This window comes from Salmo salar, chromosome 13 (genome assembly GCF_965601325.2).
Source record: "Salmo salar chromosome 13, fSalSal1, whole genome shotgun sequence".
In the NCBI taxonomy this organism is placed as follows: Eukaryota; Metazoa; Chordata; class Actinopteri; order Salmoniformes; family Salmonidae; genus Salmo; species Salmo salar.
In genome coordinates this window covers 24,248,880-24,275,866 of record NC_138303.1, presented here as the reverse complement: position 1 = coordinate 24,275,866, position 26,987 = coordinate 24,248,880, and the positions used below count along the sequence as shown (strand labels likewise).

General features: G+C 43.8%; 2 protein-coding genes and 1 pseudogene across 4 annotated transcripts in view; 2 read left to right on the top strand and 1 right to left on the bottom strand.

The window, feature by feature from the left end:
- Window positions 1-17,020, top strand: part of ift122 (intraflagellar transport 122 homolog (Chlamydomonas)) — a 34,536-nt gene extending 17,516 nt beyond the window's left edge. For 2 of the 3 annotated variants that reach the window (XM_014134821.3, XM_014134822.3), the window contains 10 exons: window positions 688-790; window positions 6,891-7,031; window positions 7,144-7,265; window positions 8,538-8,638; window positions 12,486-12,651; window positions 12,768-12,879; window positions 12,958-13,086; window positions 15,533-15,609; window positions 15,718-15,882; window positions 16,503-17,020. In XM_014134821.3, the coding sequence (XP_013990296.1) occupies window positions 688-790; window positions 6,891-7,031; window positions 7,144-7,265; window positions 8,538-8,638; window positions 12,486-12,651; window positions 12,768-12,879; window positions 12,958-13,086; window positions 15,533-15,609; window positions 15,718-15,882; window positions 16,503-16,589 (1,203 nt within the window). In that variant the 3' untranslated portion in view covers window positions 16,590-17,020. The remainder of the gene's footprint in view (window positions 1-687; window positions 791-6,890; window positions 7,032-7,143; window positions 7,266-8,537; window positions 8,639-12,485; window positions 12,652-12,767; window positions 12,880-12,957; window positions 13,087-15,532; window positions 15,610-15,717; window positions 15,883-16,502) is intronic. The other variant, XM_014134823.3, reaches the window with a different exon arrangement.
- A 1,056-nt stretch (window positions 17,021-18,076) lies between these two features.
- LOC106566680 (rhodopsin-like) lies at window positions 18,077-24,074 on the top strand (annotated as a pseudogene).
- A 666-nt stretch (window positions 24,075-24,740) lies between these two features.
- Window positions 24,741-26,987, bottom strand: part of LOC106566625 (plexin-D1) — a 112,564-nt gene continuing 110,317 nt past the window's right edge. The window contains exon 36 of the mRNA XM_014134824.3: window positions 24,741-26,035. Within this exon, the coding sequence (XP_013990299.1) occupies window positions 25,919-26,035 (117 nt within the window). The 3' untranslated portion in view covers window positions 24,741-25,918. The remainder of the gene's footprint in view (window positions 26,036-26,987) is intronic.

The window sequence follows — 26,987 nt, the reverse complement described above, 5'->3', positions numbered from 1 at the left end:
TGTGTGCAAAATAACCGTAGGACAACCACGCTCTAACCAAGCTCTAAGAAACATATGGTTCTCAGAATGTTATGTGCTAGCTGGGGAGATATGTAGAAAATACTAAATGTTCTAAGTGTTTTATCGAGTTATGGGTGGAACTGAGCGCAAACGTGTGATTTCCACTGTGAAACAGAGAGAATGCCAAAAAACTAGAACATTAAATCACATTCATATTGTATGAATCTTGCACAGCGTCTGAGGAGCTTTCTCACCCGTTCATTTGATCCTGAGAGAGAGAAAGGACGAGAAAAAGAGAAGGTGGAAGGCTTAACGAAAGTCATGCTATTGGACAACTAGGTTAATCAATCAAGATGACAGGCAGGTATGCCTCTGTAGGCCACTGTCATACTATTCTACTACAACATGTCACTCAAACAACCATAACTGCACACTAATTGAAAATGACATGAAATCAGTCTAATATGCTAACCTTAACATATCACATTATTAATGAGCTGTATTAATGTTTTGGTGTGTCTGTTTTAAAGCCTGTGTTAATAATCACTGACAATTTCTAGGCAAATTATCCTGGGCATATTGACTCAAAAACACATGCTACAGTAAACCTAATACATTTCCTAAGTGATTTAATCTGGTTATATGTAAGGCATCTGATTGAGCCCTTCTTCCCCTCTCTCCCCCCAGGCCTTCTCTCTGGTGGAGAAACATGCCCAGTTTAAAGATGACGTCTATGTGCCCTATGCTCAGTGGCTGGCTGAGAACGACCGCTTTGAGGAGGCACAGAAAGGTGAGGATGAAGAGGGAGAATGCTCATCCCAATATGTTATAGGAGCTCGATGTTTGATCTTCCCACATTTTGTGGTAACTTTGCCAAGAAAATGTCGGCTGAAACATCTTATCACTAGTTTCTAGAAAAATCCAATTTTGTGCACCTAACATTGAGCAGACATATCTCAGATCATTCTGGAATCAGAACTATATCAATGTATCATAGAAAACCACAGAGGGCTGTAAGGGCATTGTCAGTTCATATAACATAGGGTACATATGGAAACCATATCAAGTTTGCCCCGCGTTATATCCCAGCGTTTTTCACTACTCCCTCTGCAGTGCTGCTCTCTCTATTCACTGTAAAACATGATCCTCAGTTAGAGACAGAGCAAGTCCTGACTGCTTACAGTGTTACACGCCATGCATATTTCCAATCAGCACTATAACAAGCAACTCTTAATGATGATTACCCATGTGAGCAGAAGAACTGTAATCACCGCATGGATTTACACTGAGTGTACATAATATTAAGAACACCTGCTCTTTCCATGACAGACTGACCAGGTGAATCCAGGTGACAGCTAGGATCCCTTATTGATGTCACCTGTTACATCCACTTCAATCAGTGTAGATGAAGGGGAGGAGACATGATAAATATCACTTTTTAACCCTGGAGACAATTGAGACAGGGATTGTGTATGTGTGCCATTCAGAGGGTGAATGGGCAAGACAAAAAACGGGGTATGGTAGAAGGTGCCATGCGCACCGGTTTGAGCGTGTCAAGAACTGCAACGCTGCTGGGTTTTTCATGCTCAACAGTTTCCCGTGTGTTTCAAGAATGGTCCACCACCCAAAGGACATCCAGCCAACTTGACACAACTGTGGGAAGCATTGGAGTCAACATGGGCCAGCATCCCTGTGGAATGTTTTCGACACCTTGTAGAGTCCATGCCCCAACGAGACTTTCCTGAGGGCAAAAGGTGGTGCAACTCAATATTAGGAAGGCGTTCCTAATCTTTTGTACACTCGGTGTATAATTATGATCCCTGCATGCCTATTAATGTACAGTACCAGGGATTTTTCAGGGGGGTGGGGGGGAGCGACACATTCAGGGAGAATAGAAATTCCAAAAACAATGAATTTAGCAATATATATTTTGTTATTATGTTTGAGCAAAAGAACACAGCATTAGCCATGACAAAATGCATAGAATTACAGGAAATTAGCTTTAAAACTGCCAAAATTTCGCTCGTCTCCATGGAGATTTCTCTCAAAATCAGCCGCGCCGACGAGCCAATCACGCCCCCTGCCACGCCCACCGCCTAAGCTCCTTTTTGATCCATAAAAAAGCCTGAGTGCTGTATCCAATCCAACCTGCATAATATCCTTCTCTGTGTCTTGCTGTGTGTGGAGTATAGAGTTGAACAGGCCTGGTTGTGTTTCAGCCTGGCAGTAATCTGCCGTTGTGCTGACTGTATTGTGTTTTAGTGGGGCAGTAATGCTGTATTGTGCTACCACCACAGTGATTGTAATTGACTTTAGGCCCCTGTAGCATTGTACCCTGGTGGTTCCTCACCTGGCAGGGCTGACTGGTCACTGACTGTAACTCCTCACCAACCCAACATTGTTGTATCTGAGCTACATCACTGAGTTATGTGGGCCCAGACCACAGCCCATGTTAATCATCTTTAGCATAGTGTGTGTTTGGGGGAGTGTATGTGGTTAGTGCGTGTGTGTGTGTGTGTCTAGCTGTATGTATGTGTGTGTCCTTACACTAACCAGCAGCACTTGACTGTGTTTTATCTGCCCGGCTGCAACACTAATATTTCTTGACTCCCTGTACAAGCAGGACAGACAGGGCTGCCTCCCTGGAGATACCTTTAATTAGCGAGAGATCGCAACATGAAGAATAGGACACATGGGCAATTCAATTAAAGGGATTTTTGGGGATTTTGGCACTGAGGCCCTTTTATCTACTTCCCCAGAATCAGATGAACTTGTGGATACCATTTTATGTCTCTTGTGTCCAGTATGAAGGAAGTTAGAGGTGGGTTTCGCGAGCCAATGCTAACTAACATTAACACAATGACTGTAAGTCTATAGGTATCTGCTAGCACATAAAATGGTATCCACGAGTTCATCTGACTCTGGGGAAGTAGATAAAGGGCCTCTTTGTCAAAATCCCGAAGTATCCCTTTAAAATGTATGCCAAACAAAAAACCTTGATTTCAAAGTTTAACAAACCATATAACTCTATTCACAAAGACTACTTTTTTAACAATTCACACCGAACATTTTATAATAATGCAAAGTTTGGTAACATAATTTCTGTAAAGTCTCCCTTAGCTTTTTATGTGACCTCATTTTCCACAAAAAGATATGCTCCGAATTAATATTCAAAGATAAAGAATGGGGTGTCAGCTATGATATGACACCTTGAGTTGAATAAAAATATATTTTGGTTATTGTAAGTGAAGTGGATTTACACCAGATTTTTTTACACCTGATTTTTGGTTATTGTAAGTGAAGTGAAATCAGGTGTAAACCTGATTTATAACAGAATTATGGTTACAAAATGTCATAATTTGACCCTGATCTGTACTTCACAGAAATACATAATTATGGATATGAATGTCATTATCTTCATGGTGATGTATCCTAAATAGGTACACAAAGGTAGAAATATTCAATATCCTCCTTTGCATATTTGGGTATTATCCTCCACACTTGCTATTATTCTAATGAGCTCCGCCACCAAACAAGACCACATTTTGTTGGGTTGGACCGGATCAAATCTGAGCCATCCATAGACGTCTACAGTATGTTTAACAAGTTTGGACATCAAAGTACAGTAACAGTAGAGTACAGTATAGTCAAGTAGAGTATAGTTCAGTAAAGTAGCGTATAGGTCAGTACAGTACATTAGTGTACTCAAGTGTGCTCTACTATGTACTGTACTGAACTCTACTGTACTTTACTGTGCCTTACTGTAATGTGTTGTCCAAAACTGTGAAACATAGATGTCTATGATTGGTTCAAATTTGGTCCGGTCATCAGATATCTGGACGTTGAAATCAAGGTTGGTCCGGATCGGACCGAAAAACTACATCTGTAGACGTTGAAATCAAGGCCACGGTGGACAGACCAAATTTCAACTACTTTTCAGCATCCATTGACATCCGGTGTCGGCCGGTGCTCAGTGGGTCAGGATGCTGATTACAGTAAATAGAAAGAGAGGGGACTCATGGGTAGGTTTACGTGCGCACCATATTCCAGATAATAGCTCATATTCCGGTTTAGGTCTAATTTAGGATCACTTTACATGCACCTTTGAAATCCCGCTCATGAGTATCCATCCCTGCATGCATAAATAAACATAATATTGATAATTGTCTGTCATTACTTGATACTTTAGAATATTAAATAAAGCCATGCTCACCAGAATGATGTCATAAATCGATAGAATGAATATAGCATCCGTGATCTAGTTGACATCGGTAAAGTTTACTTGTTCATTTCTGCTTCTCTCGCGTAGCAAAGACACTTAGGGAATGGGGAGATTTTCCTTGCAGGATTTCCAATTGACCTCAGTTTGTTGATCGGTATTAAGGAAATGAAAAGCTGTGAAAACGATCCAACATGTTTTTGAGTTTGTCTTCTATGCATATTTTATGTGGTTGAAAGTGAAATGCTGTCAGCTATGTCGCTGAAAAAAGTTGCACGGTTAGTCTACACAGCACAGTCCCTAATTGCGCATTTACATTTTCTCAAGATGAAAGAAAGAAACCATATTTCTCCACTCCTGTTCCCGAGAAAAAATTACATTTGGTCTATAATTTTACAGCAAGAAACACTTAATTCTGTATGACTTAATATTATAAAAGCCTACATGTGAGGCCTACAGTCAGTGTCCCGACTTGACTTCAGTTACTATTCCAGCTATTACTGTTCCCATCTGAACTTCAAAGGTGATACTATGCAAAACTGAGCCTGCGCAGACCTTTAAAAACAAACATAAACGGGATAAGATGTTTACATGCCACAGTATCCCGTCTTCGATCAGCATATCCCAGGCATCTTATCCGGGTTTCAGACCCGGTATAGGAGCTTATTGGGGTTATTGTAAACGGGATATTATGTTTATAGCGTCAACTCAAAAACACAATACTTGAGTATCCTGGATAATAACGGGATTTTGGTGTGCGTGTAAACGTGGTCAGTAAGAGCCAGGAGAGGTGACATTTAAATGAGGGAGACAGAGAGCGGGAGAGGTTGTCCAGACTTTTTGCTTTGACCACCAGACGACAGAAAGAGAAAGAAAACAGTTATGAGCTGAACATAACAGTATGCCAGTGGAAAGGAGGACAGTAGCAGGAGACCCTATGAGCTGAACATAACAGTATGCCAGTGGAAAGGAGGACAGTAGCAGGTGACCCTATGAGCTGAACATAACAGTATGTCAGTGGAAAGGAGGACAGTAGCAGGAGACCCTATGAGCTGAACATAACAGTATGTCAGTGGAAGGGAGGACAGTAGCAGGTGACCCTATGAGCTGAACATAACAGTATGCCAGTGGAAAGGAGGACAGTAGCATGTGACCCTATGAGCTGAACATAACAGTATGCCAGTGGAAAGGAGGACAGTAGCAGGTGACCCTATGAGCTGAACATAACAGTATGCCAGTGGAAAGGAGGACAGTAGCAGGTGACCCTATGAGCTGAACATAACAGTATGCCAGTGGAAAGGAGGACAGTAGCAGGTGACCCTATGAGCTGAACATAACAGTATGCCAGTGGAAAGGAGGACAGTAGCGGGTGACCCTATGAGCTGAACATAACAGTATGTCAGTGGAAAGGAGGACAGTAGCAGGTGACGCTATGAGCTGAACATAACAGTATGTCAGTGGAAAGGAGGACAGTAGCAGGAGACCCTATGAGCTGAACATAACAGTATGCCAGTGGAAAGGAGGACAGTAGCGGGAGACCCTATGAGCTGAACATAACAGTATGCCAGTGGAAAGGAGGACAGTAGCAGGAGACCCTATGAGCTGAACATAACAGTATGCCAGTGGAAAGGAGGACAGTAGCAGGAGACCCTATGAGCTGAACATAACAGTATGCCAGTGGAAAGGAGGACAGTAGCGGGAGACCCTATGAGCTGAACATAACAGTATGCCAGTGGAAAGGAGGACAGTAGCAGGTGACCCAACTGTGGTTTGTGACTACTATGATTTCCTGTTGTAGCCAACTCAATTGCAGAAATTCCGTTACCAAATTTGTTTTAAATTCTGTTACCGATTTGGTAACAGAATTTCAAGTTTTAATCACTTAATAATTCATAAACAAAATTGATATCAGTAACAACACTAGAAGTAATTGGTAGGTGTACCTTTACTTGTTCCTTCTGTGAACTTTCATTATGTTTAAGATAGAACATATTGAATGTGGGGTAACGGGACAAGGCACTGTTTCTTAAACTTACAGGTGGCAAAAAAAAGTGTTTATTAGTTAGCACTTCAAAATGATTGTGTTTTGATGTATTTCTAATACCTGTTAAGACTTTTTCAGGTAGGTGTTGTCTAAGACCCCTTTTCTATCTGTTTGACAAGAAATCAAAGCATTTGCTTATAACACATTTTTAGGTTGGAAAATGGTTAAAACATTTGTATATGCCTTCATTTTTCAAAAATATAGACTTGTAACCTTCATTTGACATCCTTTTTGGCATGCTCCTATGAACGTCACATGTTGGTACTCATGGGTCCTTTTGCATGGAAATGACCATATGTTTATTGGAGTTGCATGCTGTTTGAAATTTGGGAGTGGGTTTGTTTTAGATGTCTGTTTGTGGTTACTAGTGAAAAATGAGGAAAACATTGTCTCGTATACGTTAAGTACAAATTGTCCCTGGTGTGTAAGTGTGTGCCTGTGTGATATTGTTAAACTCTGGCAGCCTGAGAATGAAAGGGGTGTAATGGGAAAGGGGTCAGCTCCTATAAGGCTGAAACTCTATTGTCGATGCAATAGAAGCAGTGTTAAGCGTCGCTCTAGCTCGCAATGTTCCCTCTTCATCGCTGCAATTAAGTCTCTTCCCTCCCTTCTCTCCTCCCCCCGCAGCGTTCCACAAGGCGGGCCGACAGAGCGAGGCTGTGAAGGTGTTGGAACAGCTTACCCACAATGCCGTGGTGGAGAGCAGGTTCAATGACGCAGCATATTATTACTGGATGCTCTCTATGCAGTGTCTGGACATCGCTAGGGGTAAGTAGGTCTACGGACACCCATATGCGTCTTACTACTGTCACCACTGAATTCCTACTGTAACTGCTTCATTTTTATTTGGTGTGTGTGTGTGTGTGTGTGTGTGTCACAGAAAACGAGGAGAGGAAGGAGGAGATGCTGAAGAAGTTCAAGCGTTTCCAGCACCTGGCTGAGCTCTACCATGTTTACCACTCAATACAGCGTTACACAGTAAGATGCTCACCACAGATGAAGGTAGGGACAGAGTAGAGCCAAGTAAGTATAGTTAAGACTAAGTTAAGGTTGAGTTCAGAAAAGTAAAGAAGTTAAGAATAGGCGGGGTTGAGAGAGTTGAGAAAGGTAGACTGCAAAAAAATCCCTTCAGTCCCTTAGTTGAAATAGGAAATGCTTCTGGAATCCGTTCCAATTCAGCCAGACACTGCTACAAAGCATAACTACGTTAGATATACAGAGAGCATTTCTGAAGATTCTGTCAACAACATCCCCATAGCTACAATCCTACTCATGTTAATCACCACGGTCAACTCTCTGAACCCACTATGACCTCTGTTTCTATAGTAACCAGTTAATTGGTTGATCATTAATCAGGATAACCACGTCGACCAGCAGCCCCCCCCCACCCCCTCGCCAGTGCTTGGTTCTAAACAAGCTATGCCTGGTTATAAGCACTCTGTCTCTTTAGGCTGGTTTGCTGTGGCTGCAGTACACCCGGCATTGGTCAGTGTGTCTTTGTGCGCTCTCTCTCTCTCTCTCTCTCTCTCTGTTTGTTTTTACAGTACTAGTCACACCCCTGAAGTGAGGAATCCCTGTGATTGAGTCCAGAGCAGGAACCTTCTATACCTCACTTTAACTCTCCCAGCCACCTGGCTGTGCTGAGCCATCAAACACCGTGGGAGCTAGCTGGCACTGTACGCTAATGAACATTCCCTGCCTCTGAACCTAGCCCCTGTGAGAGCAGTGCTCTGTGGCACAGCTCAGGCTATTCTTCATCTTCAGACTAGTGTTTAAGGCAGGAGAGAGAAGAAGAGAGAGAAAAAGAGAGGAGAAGAAGAGGGGGAGGGACAGACACAGGATCATTGTGCCTCTGAGACTCTTACAAAGGTGCCCAAAGCTGTGCGTATTTGATTGATGTTGTTATGTTCTCTCTCCCTCTCTCTCTCTCTCTCTCTCTGCCTCCCCCCTGCTACATCTACCTACCTCTAATTCCCTGTCTCTTTCTCTGCATCCCCTCTCCCTTCCTGCTACATCTACCTGCCTCTCTTTCCCTCTCCCTCTCTCTCCCTCTTTCTCTGCCTTCCCTCCCCCTTCCTGCTACATCTACCTGCCTCTATTTCTCTCTCCCGTGCATCCCCTCTTTCTCTGCCTCCCATCTTTCTCTGTCTCCCTTCTTCCTGCTACCTTTCCCTCCCCTCTCTCTCTTTCCCTTCTCTCTCCCTCTTTCTCTGCCTCCCCTCTTCCCCCTTCCTGCTACCTTTCCCTCCTCTCTCTCTTTTCTCCTTTCTCCAGGATGAACCCTTTAGTTCCCATATGCCTGAGACGCTCTTTAACATCTCCAGGTACCTCCTACACAACCTCACCAAGGACGTGCCACTGGGCATCTCCAAAGTGTATCCTTCCAATGTTAAAAGTAATCCTACAAGTCGGAAACAGTATGCTCAAATCCATGTGTCCAATGTCACCTTAAATGTTCATAGAGTTCACAGGCTGATTACCTGGTGAGGTAGAGAGAACATTAAGGAAAAAGAGAGAGAGAAAGTTGGTGCCAGGGAACAAACAGGGTAGAGGAAACAGACCAGCACGACCACGTGAAGGGAGATGGGCAGGAAGAGAAGACGCCAGAAAGAGGCACATCTTCATTTACCAAAACAAACCCACTGATTACCACACACACACACACACACACACACACACACACACACACACACACACACACACACACACACACACACACACATAGATATATACACATACACACACACACACACATATATTGAGTGAGAGAAAGGAGTAGGAGCATGGGGAAGGAAATACCAGGCTTCCAGAAGGAAATAGGGCTCTGCAGCTGGAGTCCTCTCCGGCCACACGGTGCTGCTCGGAAAATTTTGAACCAGGATTTATGGTCTTAGCAGGCTCTGGTCGGAATAATGTGGCACAATGTCACGGAAAGCACCACATACAACACAGAACAGTAGATGAGTTTTTAACAATCCTGATACTGGGACTGGAGGAGCGGAGAGCTGTTGGAGCTAGTGGAGGAATCCCAGTTACAGGGCTTCTGCAGCTGCAAGTCATTGACCTGGTGTTGCCTTTCTCCAAGGGCTCCTCAGTGCACAACAATCTCAATCCATACAAATACAAACAGGCAGCAATTTCCTCTGCTCAAACACACACATGCAAGGATGATTACACAAACACTTACACACAAGTATACATTCCTCTAATCACACCACTTTTAAAGGAAACGCCAAGGTAGTTATTTTAGAGAGGATCAGTGCAGCCATCACAGAGCCAAACAGAGAGAATGGGACTTGTGGTTGCTGGCAGTGGCTATGTTTAGCATACATACACAGCTCTGATGAGTGTGTGTAGTGCCAATTGTGTGCCCAGTCCCCGATCTTGAGTTCTTGTTTTGGAGTTGGAAGACGTTTCCATTAGGCACTAAGTTCAGTTTGGCATTTCCCTACCTAATACACTATACAGTTGAAGTCGGAAGTTTACATACACCTCAGCCAAATACATTTAAACTCAGTTTTTCACAATTCCTGATATTTAATCCTAGTAAAAATTCCCTGTCTTAGGTCAGTCAAGATCACCACTTTATTTTAAGAATGTGAAATGTCAGAATAATAGTAGAAAGAATGATTTATTTCAGCTTTTCTTTCTTTCATCCCATTCCCAGTGGGTCAGAAGTTTACATACACTCAATTAGTATTTGGTAGCATTGCCTTTAAATTGATTAACTCAACAAGCTTCCTACAATAAGTTGGGTGAATTTTGGCCCATTCCTCCTGGCAGAGCTGGTGTAGCTGAGTCAGGTTTGTAGGCCTCCTTGCTCGCACACGCTTTTTCAGTTCTGCCCACACATTTTCTATAGGATTGAGGTCGGGGCTTTGTGATGGCCACTCCAATACCTTGACTTTGTTGTCCTTAAGCCATTTTGCCACAACTTTGGAGTATGCTTGGGGTCATTGTCCATTTGGAAGACCCATTTGTGACCAAGCTTTAACTTCCTGACTGATGTCTTGAGATGTTGCTTCAATATATCCACACAAGTTTACTCCTCATGATGCCATCTATTTTGTGGAGTGCGCCAGTCCCTCCTGCAGCAAAGCACCCCCATAACATGATGCTGCCACCCCCGTGCTTCATGGTTGGGATGGTGTTCTTCGGCTTGCAAGCCTCCCCCTTTTTCTTCCAAACATAACGATGGTCATTATGGCCAAACAGTTCTATTTTTGTTTCATCAGACCAGAGGACATTTCGCCAAAAAGTACGATCTTTGTCCCCATGTGCAGTTGCAAACCGTAGTCTGGCTTTTTTATGGCGGTTTTGGAGCAGTGGCTTCTTCCTTGCAGAGCAGCCTTTCAGGTTATGTCGATATAGGACTCGTTTTACTGTGGATATAGATACTTTTGTACCTGTTTCCTCCAGCATCTTCACAAGGTCCTTTGCTGTTGTTCTGGGATTGATTTGCGGAATGCGTCTCCTTCCTGAGCGGTATGACGGCTGCGTGGTCCCCTGGTGTTTATACTTGCGTACTATTATTTGTACAGATGAATGTGGTACCTTCAGGCGTTTGGAAATTGCTCCCAAGGATGAACCAGACTTGTGGAGGTCTATAATTTGGCTGATTTCTTTATATTTTCCCATGATGTCAAGCAAAGAGGCACTGAGTTTGAAGGTAGGCCTTGTCATACATCCACAGGTACACCTCCAATTGACTCAAATTATGTCAATTAGCTTATCAGAAGCTTCTAAAGCCATGACATCATTTTCTGGAATTTTCCAAGCTGTTTAAAGGCACAGTCAACTTAGTGTATGTAAACTTCTGACCCACTGGAATTGTGATACAGTGAATTATAAGTGAAATAATCTCTCTGTAAATAATTGTTGGAAAAATTACTTGAGTCATAACAAAGTAGATGTCCTAACTGACTTGCAAAACTATAGTTTGTTAACAAGAAATTTGTGGAGTGGTTGAAAAAGGAGTTTTAATGACTCCAACCTAAGTGTATGTTAACTTCCGACTTCAACTGTATATACAAAATAATGTGGATACCCCTTCAATGTAGTGGATTCGGTTATTTCAGCCTCACCCATTACTGACAGGTGTATAAAATCAAGCACACACCCATGCAATCTCCATAGACGAGCATTGGCAGTCGAATGGCCTTACTGAAGAGCTCAGTGACTTTCAACGTGGAACCGGTATAGGTTGCCACCTTAAAAATCGTTCAACAACGGCTAGGCCACAAAACCTCACAGAACGGGACCGCTGAAGTGCGTAGCGCGTAAAAATAGTCTGTCCTCGGTTGCAACACTCACTACTGAGTTCCAAACTGCCTCCTTGAAGCAACGTCAGCACAAGAACTGTTCGTCGGGAGCTTCATGAAAGGGTTTTCCTTGGCCGAGCTGCTGCACACAAGCCTAAGATCACCATGTGCAATGCCAAGCGTCGGCTGGAGTGGTGTAAAGCTCGCCGCCATTGGACTCTGGAGCAGTGGAAACGCGTTCTTTGGAGTGATGAATCACGCTTCACCATCTGGCAGTCCGACTTACAAATATGGGTTTGCCGGATGCCAGGAGAACTCTACCTGCCAGAAGGCACAGTGCCAACTGTAAAGTTTGGTGGAGGAGGAATAATGGTCTGGGGCTGTTTTTCATGGTTTGGGATAGGCCCCTTAGTTCCAGTGAAGGGAAACATTAACGCTACAGCATAGAATGACATTCTAGATGATTCTGAGCTTCCAACTTTGTTGAAATAGTTTGGGGAAGGTCCTGTTTCAGCATGACAATGCCCCCATGCACAGAGCGAGGTCCATACAGAAAAGGTTTGTCAAGATTGGTGTGGAAGAACCCTGACCTCAACCCCATCAAACACCTTTGGGATGAATTGGAACGCTGACTGCGAGCCAGGCATAATCACCCAACATCATTGCCCAACGTCACTAATGCTCTTGTGGATGAATGGAAGCAAGTCCCCGCAGCAATGTTCCAACATCTAGTGGAAAGCCTTCCCAAAAGAGTGGAGGCTGTTATAGCCGCAAACAGGGGACCAACTCCATATTAATGCCCATCATTTTGAAATGAGCTGTTCGACGAGCAGGTGTCCACGTACTTTTGATCATGTAGTGTAATTAGGGTACAATTTGAAGAGAGTAAACTGACCCCAGATCTGTTGCTAAGGGCAATGTCTACTGGTAGCACCTTGTTGCCCTTGACGATGGGTCTCAGTAACACTCTTTATGCGTTGGCCAAGCAGAGCAGAACCCTGGGAGCGTTTAAGCTAGCCAGACATGCCTATGAGAAGCTCCAGGATCTCCACGTTCCCTCTCGCTTCCAGGAGTCAATGGACCTGGGCAGCCTTACCGTCCGCTCCAAACCATACCACGACAATGAGGTGTGTGTTTGCATGTGTACATGCGTGTCTGTGTATATGTGTGTATATTTACTTTTTTTAAAGTTCTATCTTATACTTTGTGTATTTTCACAAATGTGTGTATGTGTGTAACCCAGGACCTGATCCCCATGTGTTACCGCTGCTCCACCAACAACCCCCTGCTGAACAGCCAGGGCAGTGTGTGTATCAACTGCAAACAGCCCTTCATCTATTCAGCATCTTCATACGGTAGGTTGACACCAGTCTCTTAGTAAATGGATGTTTGGTTTCGAGGTGTGTTATTGATAATGTATCTCTGTACTGTAGAGGTCCTTCCTCTGGTGCAGTTCTACCTGGACAAGGGTATCGGTGATGAGGAGGCTGTGTCTCTTATTGACCTGGAGGTCCCTTGCATTGACAGGAAGGCTGCTCGCTGGCAGGAGATGAGCAGTGGGGGTATCCTTTACCTGATGCAGCGTACACAACTAACATCTACGCATTTCTCATTACCAGTTTTACCTAATGCGAATAGTCTGTATGTTAAGGTTGTGTGCTCATACATGTTTCCATACAGACACACATTACATACAGTATGTGTCCTTAGCAGAACCTTGATTCTGATTCTGCCCAGCACTTTGATTCTGATTCGGCCCAGCACTTTGATTCTGATTCGGCCCAGCACCTTGATTCTGATTCTGCCCAGCACCTTGATTCTGCCCAGCACCTTGATTCTGCCCAGCACCTTGATTCTGATTCTGCCCAGCACCTTGATTCTGCCCAGCACCTTGATTCTGCCCAGCACCTTGATTCTGCCCAGCATCTTAAGCTGTCAAGCTAAAGTAATCTTAGAGTTAGAGGGGCTCTTCTCTCTTGTCAGAATGACACTAACACCTCAGAGACCTCTCTGTCTGGGAGTAACCTGCATTAGCTGACACAGTGTTGGGGAGTAGTGAACTATATCTTATTCAAGTAGTAATTCAACTACATGTTGCAGTAGCTTGGTGGTAGTTGTTCTAAATTCAAATCTTGGTAGTGTTTTCAGTAGTTAATTACATACTATAGCCATGTAGTGGTGTCGCTAACTAATGGAACTATTCACTACTTTTTTTGCGAAAAGAAAATATGGGTGAAGTAGGCAGCAATTTCTTTTCTGTTTTGGCATCAGACCGGCCTAATTCTCACTTGAAATATAGTTTTTGTGTTTAATAGGCTAAATGACACATTATGTTAACATCTGTTTAGATATAATAATTTATCACAAAGTAGTTTGGATATATATCGTTTTTTCAAAGTAACTTGCTCTCTTTGACATGAATTAGAGCATCTTTGTTTTTCCCGATGTTGGTTGCATAAAGTGACTGCATGAGTCTGGTATACAGTGCATTCGGAAAGTATTCAAACCCCTTCCCATTTTCCACATTTTGTTACGTTACAGCCTTATTCTAAAATGGATTACATATATTTGTTTTCATCAATATACACACAATACCCCATAATGACAAAGTGAAAACTGACATTTTTGGATTTTTTTACATTTTATTTACATAAGTATTCAGACCCATTGCTATGAGACTCGAAATTAAGCTCAGGTGCATCCTGTTCCATTGATCATCCTTGAGCTGTTTCTACAACTTGGAGTCCACCTGTGGTAAATTCAATAGATTGGATATGATTCGGAAAGGCACACACCTGTCTATATAATGTCCCACAGTTGACAGTGCATGTCAGAGCAAAAACCAAGCCATGAAGTCGAAGGAATTGTCCGTAGAGCTCTGAGACAGGATTGTGTCGAGGCACAGATCTGGGGAAGGGTACCAAAACATTTCTGCAGCACTCCACCAATCAGGCTTTTATGGTAGAGTGGCCAGACGAAAGCCACTCCTCAGTAAAAGGCACATAACAGCCCTCCTGGAGTTTGCCAAAAGGCACCTAAAGACTCTCAGACCATGAGAAACAAGATTCTCTGGTCTGATGAAACCAAGATTGAACTCTTTGGCCTGAATGCCAAGCGTCACGTCTGCAGGAAACCTAGCACCATCCCTACGGTGAAGCATGGTGGTGGCATTATCATGCTGTGGGGATGTTTTTCAGTGGCAGGGACTGGGAGACTAGTCAGGATCGAGGGAAAGATGAACAGAGCAAAGTACTTAGAGATCTTTGATGAAAACCTGCTCCAGAGCGCTCAGGACCTTAGACTGGGGAGAAGGTTCATATTCCAACAAGACAACGACCCTAAGCACACAGCCAAGACAACGCAGGAGTGGCTTCGGGACAAGCCTCTGAATGTCCTTGAGTGGCCCAGCCAGAGCCCGGACTTGAACCTGATCGAACATCTGTGAAGAGACCTGAAAATAGCTGTGCAGCGACGCTCACCATCCAACCTGACAGAGCTTGAGAGGATCTGCAGAGAAGAATGGGAGAAACTCCTCAAATACAGGTGTGTCAAGCTTGTAGCGTCAAACCCAAAAAGACTTGAGGCTGTAATCACCTCCAAAGGTGCTTCAACAAAGTACTGAGTAAAGGGTCTGAAAACATATGTAAATGTGATATTTCATTTTTGGGTTTTTAATACATTTGCAAAAATGTCAAAAAAAATAATATTTTTTTCTTTGTCACTATAGGGTATTTGTGTGTGTGTGTGTGTGTGTGTGTGTGTGTGTGTGTGTGTGTGTGTGTGTGTGTGTGTGTGTGTGTGAGATTGATGAGGAAAAAAACCAACAATTTAATACATTTTAGAATAAGGCTATAACGTAACAAAATGTGTAAAAGTCAAGGGGTCTGAATACTTTCCTAATGAGCTGTACGTCGTGAGTGTGTGTGTGTGAGAGCAGAGAACGATGAGCAGAAGTGATAGGGTATGAAAGGGAGAATGTGAGAGGAGCAGCTTCCTTAACTGTATCAGAGTCCCAGTCTCTGAAGCTGGATGATGGCACAGAAGACATAGAGGAGGACCCCTTCATGGCCAAACTCAGCTTTGAGGTGAGGATAGGAAGGAGGGAGGTGAAACTAAAGGGAGAGTATAAATGAAAGGGGTCAGTATGTGTATATTCTAATATGTGAACCTGTGTGTGTGTATCTCCTTAACAGCAGGGGGGCTCTGACTTTGTCCCGGTGGTGGTGAGTCGCTCCGTGCTGAGGTCTATGAGCAGGAGGGATGTCCTAATCAAGCGCTGGCCCAAACCCCTGCAGTGGGAGTACTACCGCTCCTTACTGCCTGACGTCAGCATCACCATGTGCCCCTCCTGCTTCCAGGTACTGAATAGATGGAATATATATATATATACACACACACACATACACACATACACACACACACACACACACACACACACACACACACACACACACACACACACACACACACACACACACACACACACACACACACACACACACACACACACACACACACACACACACACAGCATTGAGCTTCATGCCTCCCTCACCACTATCACACACACACACTCACCACTATCACACACACACACACTCACCCCTATCACACACACACACTCACCCCTATCTCACACACACACACTTACTCACCCCTATCATACACTCACTCACCCCCAGGTGCTGTACTTGGGTGAAAAATTATTCTAATCATTAAAACATTACACACTACCGTCCCACACACACACCTTGGCTCTCCATGGCCCTCTGGCAGAATCTCTCTTCTAGCCTTAATCTTTCACTTATTTTTACTTTCTGCAGTGTTTCCTTTACCAGAAGTTAGATTTGGATAAAATGTTGCTATTGGCAGTGCTAGATGTTGTGTTACTGGTCTCTGCTACCTTCCTTAGAGAATCCCTGCTCTGCTCTGTGTTCTCTGACCCATGCTTCCTGTCTTCTCTGGTGTGTTTCCTCTAGATGTTCCACAGTGAAGACTATGAGCTGCTTGTGCTTCAGCACAACTGCTGTCCCTACTGCCGTCGGCCCATCGATGAACCCAACTGACCTCCCCAAACTGTTCTAGAGTCAATTCATCCATCTCACAATTCATTCATATCTTCAGTTTCACTCTTGCTCTTCTGAGCAATGTTCCGTCCATATGCTGGCAGCCCCAAACCCTCATGGATGTTATTTCAGGAATGGGATTATGAAGATCATTATAGTCTGCAACAAAAGCACATCTTCAGCTGATCAATCCTATAGAATGAACAGGATGAGATCACACAGATTTACGAATGAACTCTTCTGTCTAATTAAAAAAAAAATTAAAACACTTATTTTAATTCACTGGTATTTATTGTTGCTGTTATGTGATGTGCACTTTGACTCTCTAGCATTCCACATTATTTAGGTAAATAGTCATGGTGTGATTTTTTTTTTTTTAAGAGTTGAATGTATTGTATTTTTATATTAAAGTCAAAAAAAATTTAATGAAAGGTTTCAATATTCTCAACTTGTTTTGTGCATGAGTGTGTGATTCAGGGTTAGAAATGTGCATAAGTGTGTGATTCAGGGTTAGAAATGTGCATGAGTGTGTGATTCAGGGTTAGAAATGTGTTTGAGTGTGTTTGCATCGGTGTGTGTTGATATTCTTCTCAGCGATCCACAGGCAGTCTGACAGCTTCACAGCTCTAACACCAGGTGTCTTACTGTCCCACACCTTACCACAGGATTACTGTGTGTGAGCTTACGCGCCATGCTACCAAAATTAATATGCCTGACAAAATCTTTCTGATGAGAGAGAGAGAGTGTGTGTGTGTGAGAGAGGATATGTGTGCAACAGAAACCGTTTTCTGCTCCTTTCCTAAGTGAGGTCCATATTATTCAGTGATTAAGGATTAGGTTACCACTGCTGCAAATGAGTTGGAACACTCCGGAAATTACATTTACACTCCCTCTTCTATAAAGCCTGCTAAATGATTCTCTGACAAAGTTGACACGTCAGGCTGTATAAGCAGACTGGTACAGTAGCCTTTAGGCGTCTAGGATAATGCAAATCTGACACCCTATTCTCCAGTGCATTACTTTTGGCATATGTGCTTTTCAGAAGAAGTCTGAGTTGCATTGGTCTTTGACTTAGCCTCCAGCAAACTTGATGACGTGTTCTTGTGAGGATGACATCGTCAGAGTATAACACTGCCTTTGAGTATACACACACTATACTCACGCTAGATGTTTTTCTCATGGATTAGTGTGTGTGACCTAAATCTGTCCATGCTGAGGTCCATGCATGTGCCTAATCCTAAGAGAGGGGCTCTTAAAAGGGCCTGCGCCCGCCTCGGGGGAGCTGCGCACACCACTTCTCATTGTCTGGATCTATCTATCCCCTCCATCCTACCTGGCCTCCAGCGAGAAAGAGCTCCTCTCAAGTCTGAGAAGGGACAGTGCTTTCTCTTTCCTCTCTCAAAATACTAGCGAGTACAGAGAAAGACACACTCCAGTAGAGAAACATACACACTTACATAGACACACACACCCCAACAGCTGCCGCCATGAACGGCACAGAGGGCCCAAACTTCTACGTGCCCTTATCTAACAAACCTGGGGTGGTGCAGAGCCCCTTTGAGTACCTTCAGTATTACCTAGCTGCACCCTGGAAGTACTCTCTCCTCACTTCCTACATGATCTTTCTTGTCACAGCCTTCCCTATCAACTTCTTACGCTCTACGTCACGCTGTAGCGCAAGACGCTACGGACCCCCCTACGGACATCCTGTTGAACTTGGCTGTCGCTGACCTCTCCATGGTGGTGGGGGGCTTCACTGTGACCCTCGCCACGGCCCTACAGGGCTACTTCTTCCTGGGCGTTACCAGATGCAACATTGAAGGATTCTTCACCACTATGGGAGGTAAGACATGGTGATGGTGGAGCCCTAGGCTGTAGTTGGGAGGTAAGACATGGTGGACCTTTGGGTGAGGTGTAGGTAGTAGTTGGGAGGTAAGACATGGTGGACCTTTGGGTGAGGTGTAGGTAGTAGTTGGGAGGTAAGACATGGTGGACCTTTGGGTGAGGTGTAGGTAGTAGTTGGGAGGTAAGACATGGTGGACCTTTGGGTGAGGTGTAGGTAGTAGTTGGGAGGTAAGACATGGTGGACCTTTGGGTGAGGTGTAGGTAGTAGTTGGGAGGTAAAACATGGTGGACCTTTGGGTGAGGTGTAGGTAGTAGTTGGGAGGTAAGACATGGTGGACCTTTGGGTGAGGTGTAGGTAGTAGTTGGGAGGTAAGACATGGTGGACCTTTGGGTGAGGTGTAGGTAGTAGTTGGGAGGTAAGACATGGTGGACCTTTGGGTGAGGTGTAGGTAGTAGTTGGGAGGTAAGATATGGGGGACCTTTGGGTGAGGTGTAGGTAGTAGTTGGGTAGGTAAGACATGGTGGACCTTTGGGTGAGGTGTAGGTAGTAGTTGGGAGGTAAGACATGGTGGACCTTTGGGTGAGGTGTAGGTAGTAGTTGGGAGGTAAGACATGGTGGACCTTTGGGTGAGGTGTAGGTAGTAGTTGGGAGGTAAAACATGGTGGACCTTTGGGTGAGGTGTAGGTAGTAGTTGGGAGGTAAGATATGGGGGACCTTTGGGTGAGGTGTAGGTAGTAGTTGGGAGGTAAGACATGGTGGACCTTTGGGTGAGGTGTAGGTAGTAGTTGGGAGGTAAGACATGGTGGACCTTTGGGTGAGGTGTAGGTAGTAGTTGGGAGGTAAGATATGGGGGACCTTTGGGTGAGGTGTAGGTAGTAGTTGGGTAGGTAAGACATGGTGGACCTTTGGGTGAGGTGTAGGTAGTAGTTGGGAGGTAAGATATGGGGGACCTTTGGGTGAGGTGTAGGTAGTAGTTGGGTAGGTAAGACATGGTGGACCTTTGGGTGAGGTGTAGGTAGTAGTTGGGAGGTAAGACATGGTGGACCTTTGGGTGAGGTGTAGGTAGTAGTTGGGAGGTAAAACATGGTGGACCTTTGGGTGAGGTGTAGGTAGTAGTTGGGTAGGTAAGACATGGTGGACCTTTGGGTGAGGTGTAGGTAGTAGTTGGGAGGTAAAACATGGTGGACCTTTGGGTGAGGTGTAGGTAGTAGTTGGGAGGTGTCGTGTCTTTGGGGTACCATTAAACTGAAGACATGTTTATCAATTAACTCCCTGTAATTATTATCACGCGATTAAACTGATTAATCGTTTAACTATAATTAACTAGGAGATCGGGGCACCAAGGAAAATATTCAGATTACAAAGTTATAATTTTCCTAATATAACTTTCCTATAGTATAACATTGTATATTATATTATAGTATAGGCCGATTATCTTCTGGTTTAAATGGTGTATTTTACCTCGCATCCAGTCTCATTCCAAACGTCGTAAATTGTTATATCTGCACGAACCCAGCCTTTACTAAGAGTCATCCATACATTAATTGTCTTAAAATCATTTATTTACTAAACTAAGTAATTCACAGAAAGCATACAAACAGTAATTATCATCACAAAGAATTGGTAGAGTAATGTGCCCTAGTGGGCTAAACAGGCATGGCTGGTGTCTTGTTCAACAATGGGTCATAAATGGTCAGCTGAGGAGACACACAGAGTTCATTAATATTAACCTGTTGGGGGTAGGGGGCAGTATTGACACGGCCGGATAAAAAACGTACCCGATTTAATCTGGTTACTACTCCTGCCCAGTAACTAGAATATGCATATAATTATTGGCTTTGGATAGAAAACACCCTAAAGTTTCTAAAACTGTTTGAATGGTGTCTGTGAGTATAACAGAACTCATATGGCAGGCAAAAACCTGAGAAGATTCTGAACAGGAAGTGCCCTCTCTGACAAGATCTTGTTCTTCTTGTCTCTGTTTATTGAAGACTGAGGATCTTAGCTGTAACGTGACACTTCCTACGCCTCCCATAGGCTCTCAGAGCCCGGGAAAAAGCTGAATGATATCGAGGCAGCCCCAGGCTGAAACACATTTACGCTTTTGGCAAGTGGCCGATCAGAGGACAATGGGCTTAGGCGCGTGCACGAGTTGACCCCGTGCTTTATTTTCTTTCCTCTTTTTACCTAAACGCAGATTCCCGGTTGGAATATTATCGCTTTTTTACGAGAAAAATGGCATAAAAATTGATTTTAAACAGCGGTTGACATGCTTCGAAGTACGGTAATGGAATATTTAGAATTTTTTTGTCACGAAATGCGCCATGCTCATCACCCTTATTTACCCTTTCGGATAGTGTCTTGAATGCACGAACAAAACGCCGCTGTTTGGATATAACAATGGATTATTTGGGACCAAACCAACATTTGTTATTGAAGTAGAAGTCCTGGGAGTGCATTCTGACGAAGAACACCAAAGGTATTAACATTTTTCTTATAGTAAATCTGACTTTGGTGAGTGCTAAACTTGCTGGGTGTCTAAATAGATAGCCCTGTGATGCCGGGCTATCTACTGAGAATATTGCAAAATGTGCTTTCACCAAAAAGCTATTTTAAAATCGGACATATCGAGTGCATAGAGGAGTTCTGTATCTATAATTCTTAAAATAATTGTGATGCTTTTTGTGAACGTTTATCGTGAGTAATTTAGTACATTTTTTGTAAATTCACCGGAAGTTCGCTAGTTCTGAACGTCACATGCTAATGTAAAAAGCTGTTTTTTGATATAAATATGAACTTGATTGAACAAAACATGCATGTATTGTATAACATAATGTCCTAGGTGTGTCATCTGATGAAGATCATCAAAGGTTAGTGCTGCATTTAGCTGTCTTCTGGGTTTTTGTGACATTATATGCTAGCTTGAAAAATGGGTGTCTGATTATTTCTGGCTGGGTACTCTGCTGACATAATCTAATGTTTTGCTTTCGTTGTAAAGCCTTTTTGAAATCGGACAGTGTGGTTAGATTAACGAGAGTCTTGTCTTTAAAATGCTGTAAAATAGTCATATGTTTGAGCAATTGAAGTAATAGCATTTCTAAGGTATTTGAATAACGTGCCACAGGATTCCACTGGCTGTTACGTAGGTGGGACGATTTCGTCCCGCCGGCCCTAGAGAAGTTAGCAATTGATATGCTAATCCTTTGTACATGAACGCTCACTCATTCGGGAACAACTGCAATCAATATATATTTACGCACAGTGTGTCGTCGGGATCCTTGTTGAAGAGTCGTTCTATTGGAGAGTTCTCTCTCTCTCTCTCTCTCGGTTAGAATGGATCTTTCAAAGCGACATTCATTAATGTCGTTATAGAATGGATGTTTCGTTGGTCTTCGCGTTCAATGATATAATTTCTAGCTGAAGACTATTAATTAATATCAAAGACTTGTTGTTCTTATTCTGTCGGTATCAATAGTCTAAACTATACCACGTGGTATAGTTCACTTTCAGTCGTGGAATTGGATGGTCAAACCTATTGGCCAACTCGCAATGGAGTGGAGGCCTGGTCTCCAGAAAGTAAATCAGGGTGGGGTTTTATAGTGAACATAGAACAGGCTTGTCAAATGACACCTGGTCCTGTCTGTGTCCCTGGGGGCGTGCCGATGACTGATTTTAATCTTTGACCATAAATACATTCGATCACATTAACATCAGTACACAGCATCTCAATGTATCACAAATAGCTTTATCCTTATTAATACATTCTATACAACCATTTGGATGCAAGTCCTGATGTTGAGGCTATTATATAAACAGTTTTATGGTAATATGGCTATGTTGTCTCTTCTGAGTATCACAGAATTGTACCAAGCGGACCAGTTCGTAGCTGGATTCTTCACCAATCTTCCATACCTTCTCCAGAACATACATGTCATTCGGTTCCCCAATTCTGTGAGTTGGAAGAATTTCCTGTGTCTCTCTATGAACCATGTGGCAAGAGATTCTCCTCTAGAATTTTACCACCCCTTCACACAGGGCCTGGGTGGGGGGAGGTAGGTTGGGGGATGGTGCAAGGGGGAGGGGGTCAACTGTCCTCCCTGTACTCAAAGAGGCCAACGTCATGACAGAGGTAAACCATGGTGGACCTTTGGGTGAGGTGTAGGTAGTAGTTGGGTAGGTAAGACATGGTGGACCTTTGGGTGAGGTGTAGGTAGTAGTTGGGAGGTAAGACATGGTGGACCTTTGGGTGAGGTGTAGGTAGTAGTTGGGAGGTAAGATATGGGGGACCTTTGGGTGAGGTGTAGGTAGTAGTTGCCACGAGCCACAGGGTAAGATATTTTGGTTTCCATAATGGTTAGGATTAGGCTAGGGGAATCTGATCCTAGAACTGTGGTTGAGTAACTTTTCCCTAAAGGGGTGCCTGGCTGGTTTTCGCCAGGTGCAACCTCAATGCACCTTGAGCTCAATGACTTTAAAATCCGGTGCCGAATATTTTTTTCCCCGAATATCAAGACCACCCATGTATTTAGAATAATTTGAATAGCACCCGCACCCCCAGCATACCTTTCTTGTGAAGACTTAAATAAAGCCCAGGACCTTATGAGATATGCATTTTTACACCTGTTTTCTGTGACTGAGGTGACAGCAGATGTATAGACCTTACAGAATAACTGAAGCTTTGTGTTGAAGTGCAGCTGTTATCACATCAACTGTTCCAATAGCTGCAGGTGCAAGTTGCTGGTTGAGATCATATAAATGCATGAAAAAGTAGATTTGCCAATATCACTTACTGTACCCTATGTACTTTAGATATAGAGTAGCATCTGTTCTGTTTTAAGTCTTCTGCCTGTGTCCAATATATTCAGAATAGTTTGTCTAAATATTTTCTGCACATGAGTATGTATGCTGAGTATGTGTTTCTGACTTGCTGTGTGTCGCAGAGGAAATCTCCCTTTGGTCTCTGGTGTTATTGGCCATTGAGCGTTATATCGTGGTTTGTAAACCAATGACCAACTACCGCTTCAATGAGTGGCCCGCCATTGTGGGTGTGGCCTTCACCTGGATCATGGCTCTCCCCTGCGCTGTGCCTCCATTGTGTTGCCGGTCCAGGTAGATCACCCGCTAAATACCCCCCAAATAGCATCTCCTACTAGTCTTACCTTAAACGTCACCTTAATAAGAAATGGGAATGGGCCGATGGCTGGTAGATCTCAGGGGCAATACTTCTTTATAATACATATAACATAAAACATTTTTTAAATGAGGTGTGCGGGTGCACGTGTGTATAGGTCCATCCCAGAGGGTATGCAGTGTTCCTGTGGAATTAACTACTACAGCATACATCTTGTTCGCCCTCCACTTCTACATCCCTCTGGTCATCATCAGCTTCTGCTACGGCCTTCTGCTCTGTAGCGTCCGCATGGGACAACGACAAACCACACACACTGTCACTGAAGACCAGTAAACACACAGGACTACTATATCTCCACATACGTGTGTGTGTGTGTGTGTGTGTGTGTGTGTGTGTGTGTGTGTGTGTGTGTGTGTGTGTGTGTGTGTGTGTGTGTGTGTGTGTGTGTGTGTGTGTGTGTGTGTGTGTGTGTGTGTGTGTCCGTCCGTCCGTCCGTCCGTCCGTCCGTCCGTCCGTTCGTTCAGGCGGCAGCCCTGCAGCAGGAGTCAGAGACCACTCAGAGGGCAGAGAAGGAAGTGACCCGTATGGTGATTGCCATGGGCATCACATTTCTGATATGCTGGGTGCCCTATGCCACCATGGCTTGGTACATCTTTGCCAACCAGGGCACCATCATGATGAGGCCGAGCTGGTTAGCTCTTAACCCTTGGCTCGGACCAGGTCCTGAGTGTAAACAGATGGACCCGCAAAGAAACTCTGCAGGGAGAAGCCACCTCCTGAGTGCGAGAGTGTGTGTGTGTGTGTGTGTGTGTGTGTGTGTGTGTGTGTGTGTAAAAAGCTCTGGAGACATGACTAGTGTTAATACTGTAAAGGTAAGGATGGTACATGTGACGTGGAAATAAAGTTGTTAAATATCCTACAATAAAAATGTGAACTTTCTTTTTCATACCTGTTTCATTCATAGGGGAGCATTTACAGTACTAGTGTTTCTGAAAGAGTCCAGATGCCCATTGGGTTGTTGGGTGGCATGCACAACCAGTCAAAAAGCACTAACAAAACACTCCATCACTGCCCTGTGGTTTACAAATGTCGCTTTGCTGAACCATTCTAAGTTTGCATAGGTATTGATGAAAACAGACATTTTAATACTGATACGAAACAAAACATTTCAACATTTTATACCGTATTATAGCTCTGTAGTAGCATTTATTTTCACAAACTCTGACAATTGTCATTTTGGCATCACATGTACGGTCATGTCAGACAGTTGTCCCTCTTTCATTAACTGAAGGTCATAGTTTTACTCTAAATGTCCCTCTTGGTCAAAATCTACCTTCATTCTCAGTCACAAAACAGATCAACCTGCCTTCACATAAACACATCACATGTAATTCTTCCCATTGAACTACACTCCATCTGATCCAACAGAGTCCAGTCTCTTTGCAAACAGGTCTGTGGCACATGAAACATTAGGTAATAAATCCTCTCAATACTACTCTACTCCTCCGGAACCCATCACCAACCTGCAAAGCACATTGGGACTTGTAGTTCAAAGCACCGTTGGAGTTCTTTGCCATTTCCACCAATCAAACCTGAGAACAGTGCAGGTTGTAATAAGATGGGAAGAGTTTCTCATTCACATATCGTTGAACAGGCCACTCAGAAAACATTAGAACAGATCTATAAATATTGCTATGGACATTTACAATACAGTACAGTGCATCATTGGCTCATCCTCCAACAGAAGGGGGGTCAGTGCGTAAGATGGCCGCCGGGGCTCCAGGTCCCAGAGGCTGTGACATCATCCAGAATAAGGCCCATCTCCCAGTGCCTCCATCTCTAACTCCACTATGCTTCAGGTCAAAGCAGTGTGAAACCAGAGTGAGATCCAAGCCAGGTGTGAACAGACAAGATACCAGATTGGGTTGATATCCAAGTGTGAGTAGAAGAGTCAATACAGTCACCCTCACCCAGACAAAGACATAATCCAGAGATTCTGCACGTGATATAAAGGACGTGGGTTTCAATTCCTCAGTATCTCAACATACGCTTAGTCCAAGGTACATTCTTAGGACATGTCTTAATCCATGGTACAGTGCTCCCAATCAGGTTTCTGAGGCAGTCTTGGGTTGAGGTGTTACAGTGAAGCTCAAGCTGCCATCTCTTCCAGTCTTAAAGCAAAATATTTCTTAAAGCAAAGAGTTCCTTCTTGTCTTTGGGCTCTATAAACTCTATAGACAGAAGGGATATTTGTAGGGTAGACAGACAGGGGTTTTTCTAGATCCTGTACCCCAGCTAGGGCGGAGGCAGCCTGGGGGAATGGTCTGGGGTGGAGGCTGGGTGGAGGGAGACTCAGGCCTCACTGCTACACTCATAGATGTTGTCCTCCACCAGAGCAATGACCTGCTCAAACTTGTGGTGCAGCTGAGTACGCTTCGCTGTGGGGTTGGACTCCAGAGCACTCACCACCTGACAGAGAGACAGAGAGAGAGAGACAGAGAGACAGAGAGAGAGAGAGACAGAGAGAGAGAGAGAGAGAGAGAGAGAGAGACAGAGAGAGACAGAGAGAGAGAGAGAGAGAGAGAGAGAGAGAGAGAGAGAGAGAGAGAGAGAGAGAGAGAGAGAGAAAAAAAAAAGTTCAGACAATAACCAAGCCAGAAACCTTAAAAAAAAGTATCTACCCACAGTTAGAGAATGAGAGCTGGAGAGATAGATAAAGAGTTAGAAATATAAAGAGAGAAAGACTACTTTCAGTAGCCCTCAAGCGATCATGCATTCTACAGCATAGGACAGAAACTCAACCACCTGTCAGGACAGAGAAAGAGAGTACTTCAGCAGTTCTTCAGCCTTCACGCATGCCTCTCCCCCACAAAAGCCTTTCCTGTTCACAAACTATTTACAAAACCAACATCTGCGCTGCCTTTCAAGCCTGATAGTTGTCATGCGTTCAGTGGGTGTTACTGGCAGCGTGTGCCCAGCGAGAGGGCTGAGTGAGAGAATGTGTAATCAGGGGTGATTCATAGAGAGTCCCAGGGAAACCTCTGAACCCCTAGTGTCTGCTGGTACAGTAGAATGGCAGTGAACAGCTAAACACTGTTATGATGAGGGCCCTCCATTAACACACAATCACTGTCTCAACCACTCCACGGAACAGTAGGGGTGTGTGTGTGGGGGGGGGGGTTTAACCGATAGGGGTGGTTGATGATGAGGTATTGTGAGGGAAAGGTAAGGGTTGTGGGGGCGGAGAGTTGAGAAGAGGGTGTCACAAGCCCTGTGCTGTTGGCTATGTATTTGGTTGAGGAGGTTTAAGAGAATATGGATCAGGTCTTTATATATATATATATATATAGAAATAAAGGTAAAAAAATAAATAAAATAAGAAATATATATATATATATTTCTTATTTTATTTCTTTTTTTA